General features: G+C 37.2%; 1 protein-coding gene across 1 annotated transcript in view; it reads left to right on the top strand.

Annotated features, from left to right (window-relative positions):
* Window positions 1-7,020, top strand: part of March11 (membrane-associated ring finger (C3HC4) 11) — an 81,305-nt gene that overhangs the window by 8,023 nt on the left and 66,262 nt on the right. Inside the window, exon 3 of the mRNA XM_013013864.1 lies at window positions 967-1,122. Coding sequence (XP_012869318.1) covers window positions 967-1,122 — 156 coding nt within the window. The remainder of the gene's footprint in view (window positions 1-966; window positions 1,123-7,020) is intronic.

Below are 7,020 nucleotides of genomic sequence, written 5' to 3'. Positions count from 1 at the left end.
CAGCGCCCGGCCCGCCCTCCCCGCCCGGGCTGCCTCCCCTGCAGGCAGAGCAGACTTCCCGGCCGGAATACCTGGCCAGCCCGAACCACACCGAGGCCGACAAGCTTAGGGTGCTTCGATGAAGGGGTAGCACCAGGGGTTTGGGCTTAGGCACGCAAGCACGCCCCTGGGCTCTCGGGTGAAATCGGGGTTCCACTAGTGCATCCCGAATACATCAAAAGAAAGAAAGAAAGAAAGAAAAAGAAGCAGGTTATTTCCTGATCGCACATATTAGTGGTTGAATCTCACACCGATGTGAAAAGCATTTTTGTTTTACAACTCTTACAAAAGAAAGAGGAAGATATTTTTTGAAGGCTTTTTAAAGCCTTAACATTATAAACACTACTAGAGGCTTATACAAAAGTCATCCTGTGGAGGAAAGGTAATGCATGCCTCGGTGGGGGGAGAACACATTAGGTTTAATATTTTTGAAAGTAAGGACATTGCATAAGATTGTGCAAGCTCACAGAAATATAGGGTCCTAGGTCAATATTTATAATGCCATATTTAGGGGGAAGAAAGCGTAATGCTATCGCAGGCTTCTTTCCGGGATGCCGTGCATTTCGTCTTAAGCAATGATTACGAATAACTGCAGACTGGGGAACACATCTGACCATGCACTTAAAAGTTATTAAAGAGATTTAATAGTACAGCCTACCCCTCAAGGGTATTGGGTGCTGTATCTTGCAGACCTTTCGTATGTTGGTAGAACATTTATGTCATAACTCTAATATCTTTGGAATCGTTTTAAGACTTTAGTTCCATTCCCATCAGAGGTATTAAATCTTAATTAGATTTTTTTTGGTTGGGATAGCTTGATGCTTGTATCTTTCTGGGTAAATAGCTTTGAAAGAGAAGAAAGTGGGCATTGTGTTCTGAAATGGAGATGCAGACACACATATTCATACTGAGCTGTTTTCTATTCAGGGTGAGCTGTTAAATCCCTGCCGCTGTGACGGGTCTGTGCGGTACACACATCAGCTCTGTCTGCTCAAGTGGATCAGTGAGAGGGGCTCGTGGACCTGTGAACTTTGCTGCTACAGATACCACGTCATCGCCATTAAAATGAAACAGCCTTGCCAGGTAATCACAACATCTACTTCATCGGAAATAATTTTGTTAACAGTTGAGTTATGACTTAGGATGTTTTACTTAGGCTACTTTAGAACATTTTATGCAAACTGGAGGTAAAACCAGGATTTGGGATTTATAAAGCTATGCTTTAAGAAAGCCATAAGATTTTTTTTAAATCTGTGAAATTCAAAGGACATTTTAACCAAAAGGTTTAATAATTTGTTACTTAATGGATTAATTTATGCCACTTTTTTGCTTCTAAAAAGCAAGTTGGTAAAATTTCAAATACTGCATTTAATCAATTTCATTAATTATAAATGTTACACAATTTAGTAATATTCCATTTATTTATACAAGCTCTGATGATCTCCACATACAGGAAACAGATGAGAGTAGAGTGGAACTGTATAGTAAGGAAAATTTGCTTGAACCCATCTGCTCTAGTCTGAATACTCTCTTCACTGAATACTCCTATTCAGACTTTCTTTTTTATATGAGATCTCGTCATAGTTGAATTTTAGGCCTTTTCATTTTGAATTCAACTACCTTGTGGATGCAGAAGTATTCCCAACACTTATTCTCAATAATATTACTAAAATTGCATGTATTTTTAAAACCTTTGCATAAAATTATTCAGTAACACAATATCATGATATTTGAAGGCCTTCAAATGCCCTGAAATACAGGCGTTTTCTTTTATCTTTTTTTCACATGAAACTTATTCAAGTTGAGTAGGCTGGTAAAATATTAAAAAGAAAAGCAGAATAAGAGATTTGGTGGTGAATGAGGCTGCAGTTAATCAGATGTAAAAGAATAAACGGAAACAAGAAATGTGATAGAAGGGAAATGAAGAAGGAATTGAAAATTTGAGAGAGAAAAATGTTATATCTAATGTTCCCTATTTATCTAAATTACCAAATTTGGGTTACATTTGGGCAAGATAGCATATATGAAATGTTTGCATAAATACCTGGAGACTGAGTTATTACCTTAATAATTTAAATGTCTTAGTTTTAACTTTTTCATTTATATAGTTTGCAGTTCATTTGCATCTCTCACAGTTAACTATTTTAAGGTATGACTAGCAAGCATAAAATGAAAACAAGAGCTTTCTCAAGGGGACCTGACACTTGTAAATCATTTGGGAATAGGAAGCAAGCACATGTCCCAACACAGTTTTCAGAACCAGTAATTGGCTGAACATCTTGGGTATCAATTTATGTATGGATGTATCACAGTTGTCTGGAGAAAGCATAGGACCAGGTCCAAAGATCAGGTTATGGTTAATATCTATAATAATTTCACCAGTAGAAATACACGCGAAATAAGTGGTTAGATGCTCAAGAGCTGAGATAAAATGCTTAGAAGTTCAAACATTTAAACATGTACCACATGTTAATTCTTTATGGATATTAGTTTATAACCAAATAAGCAGGTCATTAATATGACATTTTAACATAGGGATGAAAGAACACAGCCAAAACATTATTTGTCAGTTGTGATCCTAAAACAGATTATAATCCTACATTACTGTCTTTTGCCTTATTAAAAATTTAGTAATTATTTTAGCAAAAGCAATTCCTTAAGATTTATATAATATGGCCAGGCGCCGGTGGTTCACACCTATAATCCTAGCTACTCAGGAGGCTGAGATTGGAGGATCGCAGTTCAAAGCCAGCCCAGGCAGGAACATCCATGAGACTCTTATCTCCAATTAACCACCAGAAAAACAGAAGTGGTGCTATGTTTCAAGTGGTAGAATGCCTGCCCTGACCTGAAGAGCTGAGGGACAGTGCCTAGGCCCAGAGTTCAAGCCCCATGACTGACCAAAAAAAGCCCCAAATGATATATATCATATGATTCAGCTTTCCCCTTCTGAAATAATCCAAATCCTAAAACTAACCCAATTCTACTGTCATCTAGTGTTTAATTATGACATACATAAATACTATCATCATCTAAAATATCTGAATATTGCATTGAACTGCAAAATAATGTTTAGAAATAAGGTTGTTAAGAATGTGGTGCTAATGAGGTAAGATATGCCAGAAATGAAAGGCACAAAACTCTATTTGCTATATATGAAGCTTGGTACTTTGCAGGGTATTTGGTACTGGGTGTTGAATCCAGGGCCATGTCAGGCAAATGTTTCACCACTGAACTAAATACACTCCAAGCCCAAGCTTAGTGTTGTTCATGAACAGAAGTCAGGTATAAAATTCCTAAACAGTGGCTTCTTACATGTAGATGTAGTTTATACTCAGATAAAGTATGGCTGCTTGTTTGGTATTTCTATTAGGGGCAACAGACACATGAGCATTCTCTCTGCTTCTTAGTTCTCATTATTGTGAGTACAAGGCCAGAGTTAGAATTTATTATCTTCTTGCTTCTTTGGCCTGGTAACAATCCACATTTTCATAGAGCAGAATGAGGAAATCGGATTATGGTTCTACCCTTCACTACAGTAACTATAGAACTGTCCCCATAGCTGTAAGCAGGTGATTTCTTGGGTGAAGAACAGAATAGGAATAAATGATACTATTAAGGGAAAACATGTGGTAAACACTGTACCAGGCACTGTTCTAAGTGTTTTGCATATGTAGACACTAATATTTAATCTATATTATGGATCAGTAAGGTGAGGAATATTATTATCTCTGTTGACACAAAGTGAAATTGAAATACAGAAGGAAATCTATGAAGGAAATGCCTAGCAGAAGGCAAAGCTAGGATTCAAACTCAGTCAGTCTGGCTCCAGGGTCACTGGTGTTAGCTATCATATTTGAATGTTGTTTCCCCTTTAGTCATCGTGAAGTTTCTGGGTACATCAGAACTTACACTGTTAAATCTCAAGCTCAAGGCAAATAGGAATGGTTTCATCCTGAGTCTATCTTTGGCCTGTTAGCAGCAACCTCTTAAGGTTTTGTGTATTGACTTTGATCAAATGGAAGTTCTTTTCCACAAGCAGCACCACAGGAAGCCAATACAAAGCTGGTGTGAGTTGGAACATCCAGGATGGCTGGCTGGTTTGACTTGTTCTGGTCTGGGAGCTCAGCTGAGCTGCCAGTTGGTGTCTCATGTCTTATGCCATAACCTTGTGTGGTATCTGTGTTTTGGGAGGGTGCAGTAGAAGTTACTAATCATTAAGGCTTATCCTTGGAAATGATGTAACTTCACTTTTGCTCCATTTGTCTGATTGAAATCAAGTCATAGAACTAAATACCATTTAGTAAAAAGGAAAATAAATTCCACCTCTACATTCCAGCCTTTCTTTTAAAGAGGGTGGACATTTTTAACTCACCATGGAAATAGCTTTCAGACTAGATTTTCCAACCTGCCCTGGTCTGTGAAATTGGCTCTGTCAGGTCCTCACAGACTTATAGATATCATAACTGCTCCTTTGCCTCTGACTCAAAGACGGATTCACTCCACCCATCGTGTTTGGTATAACCTCAAGTACTTTGGAAGTACTAACATATATGATATTAAAAATATTACACATTGTAGATACTACTTACATATATCACTATTTTATATACACTAAACTACACACACACACACACACACATATATATACATGATACTACTTATATAAGTGTGAATATACATACTTATGTCACTATATATGTATACATATATATCACTATTATATATATATATGTATATATGTATATGTATATGTATATATATATATATATATACTTAACTACTAATGCCTAAGGCTCCCTGGGAGAAGTTACAGTGAAGGACAAGGATCAGTAGTCAGGAAGCAGGGGTACATGTCAGGAGCATGCTGCCAGAGAGTCTGAGACTTTGGCTTTACCTGTTTGAACTTTGGAAATTGGATTCTAGACCTCTGTATTTCACTGGATTTCACGGATGGTTAGCCTATGACATTTGATGAAAAAAACTGCAGATGTATCCCCTACAACATTTTTAAAGCTTAATTATTATATCATTAGTAGCAGGAGTTAATTAAGACATTTGCAGTAATTAAAATGCATCCACCTTCCTACTTACTTGCAGAATCTATTTCATTTATTAGCATATCCAGTATGATGAATTTTGAATCACAGTATTTGCTCTAAAATTAGCAAGATGCAAGAACACATAAGATCAAATTCACTCTGAAATGTTTGTGAGATTATAAAAGGATTAAGCTACACATCAGTTTGTGAATGCTTCCTGTATTTTTCCAAGCTGTAGAGATACAGAGATGTTTACTAAGACATTATGGGGGAAAATCTTAATCTTTCTACTGCCTTCTGATGGAAATGGAAATGAAAAGTTGTCACTTGACCTCTTTGAACCTCAGCTGTCAGTTTCTAAAAAGGAGAGAATAATGGTACCAGTATATGTAAGTATACTGAAGTGCTTAGAATGGTGCCTGGTACAGAGTAGGTGCTGATTTCTTCTTTTCCTCTGATCATTAGTACTTGTTCAGTTTGCTAAGAGAAGCACCTTCAGTTGCTAAGAGCTTTCTCTTATTATAGTTAATCTGTAAAGAGTGAAATTAGTGACTCCAATTTCTATATCATTTTTAACATGCTTATAACAGATAATTGTATATGGTTACAGTTCAAAAGAATCTGTTCAAATTCATGTGTACTTAGGAAATAGTTACATCAGGCTTGCTGGTATTTCCATCACCTCAGAGATTTATTATATCTTTGTGCTAAGAACATCTAAAGGCCCCCTTTTTTCTAAAAAGTTGTTTTGACTTTTATTATACATTATGGTTGGCTATAGCCATCCTTCTTGATGTAGATAAGATATTTCCCCCAGTGGTCAGCATGTCTCTTGTCTCATCTAGCACCCCCTCCCTAGCCTCTGAAAATCACCAACTACCTTCTCCTTCCACAAGCTCAGCTTTCTGTAGATTCCACATGTAAATGAGATCATATGATAGTTGTCTGTCTGTGCTGAGCACATTGCACTTAATGTAATGTCCCCTAGGTGCATCCGTGTGATCACAATGAACATATTTTATGTTTTCTTTCAAACACATGCCATACTTTTTAAATTTATTCGTCTACTGTCAAAATTTAGATTTCGATCTTGGCTATTGTGAAAACCAGTGTCATTTATGCTTACAGGTGTTTTTCTTTAACTGCTTATTTTTGAGGGTAGCTTATCTCCATTTTGGACTGTGTTAGTTTATCATAAGTAATTAATAAGTTAGTATTTTATAGCAGGTGTAACGTGATATAATAATCTCAGTGCCCATGAGCACTGAGTACGGATGTCCTGCACTGTGGGTCTTAAGTACTTCCTGAGCCTTTTTATCACTGGAGTTATGAGATACTATTAAATGTGGCCAAGCACAGGAAAGAAAGATTCAAGGTCAAGAAATCATGTTAACTTGATTGGATGCCTGGAATCAGCCACGGTGGGGTGGGGCACATGAAACCTGTCTATAGGTTTGGAGAAGGCTCAGAGATGCCTGGAGGTTTCACAGATAGGCATTACACAGCACATAGCCATGTTTCCCATTGTTGCTTCCTCTTCTTTTGTTACTTATAGGACTGCTAGAATCTTCGTGTCTTATTTGCCTAGGGAAGGAATGAAACTTTAATTTTGTCCATATACTTTTGCCCATATTAGGTCTCTGGCAATTTTTACAAATTTGTAACTTATTTTATTATTTTCTTTTTGCCAGATCTAGGGCTTGAACACAGGGCCTGCGCTCTGTCCCTGAGCCTCTCTTTGCTCAAGGCTAGTGCTCTACCACTTGAGCCACAGAGCCACTTCTGGCATTTTCTGAGTAGTTTGCCTAGGGATAAAAGTCTCATGGACTTTCTTTTTTTTTTTTTTTAATTGTGAAAGTACTGTACAGAGGGGTTACAATTACATGGGCAAGATAATGAGTACATTTCTTATCAAGCATTGTAGCCTCCTCCTTTGGTT

This window comes from Dipodomys ordii, unplaced genomic scaffold (assembly GCF_000151885.1).
Source record: "Dipodomys ordii isolate 6190 unplaced genomic scaffold, Dord_2.0 Scaffold21, whole genome shotgun sequence".
NCBI lineage: Eukaryota > Metazoa > Chordata > Mammalia > Rodentia > Heteromyidae > Dipodomys > Dipodomys ordii.
Note: the sequence above shows the minus strand (reverse complement) of the source record. Positions and strands in the feature narration are given on the sequence as shown.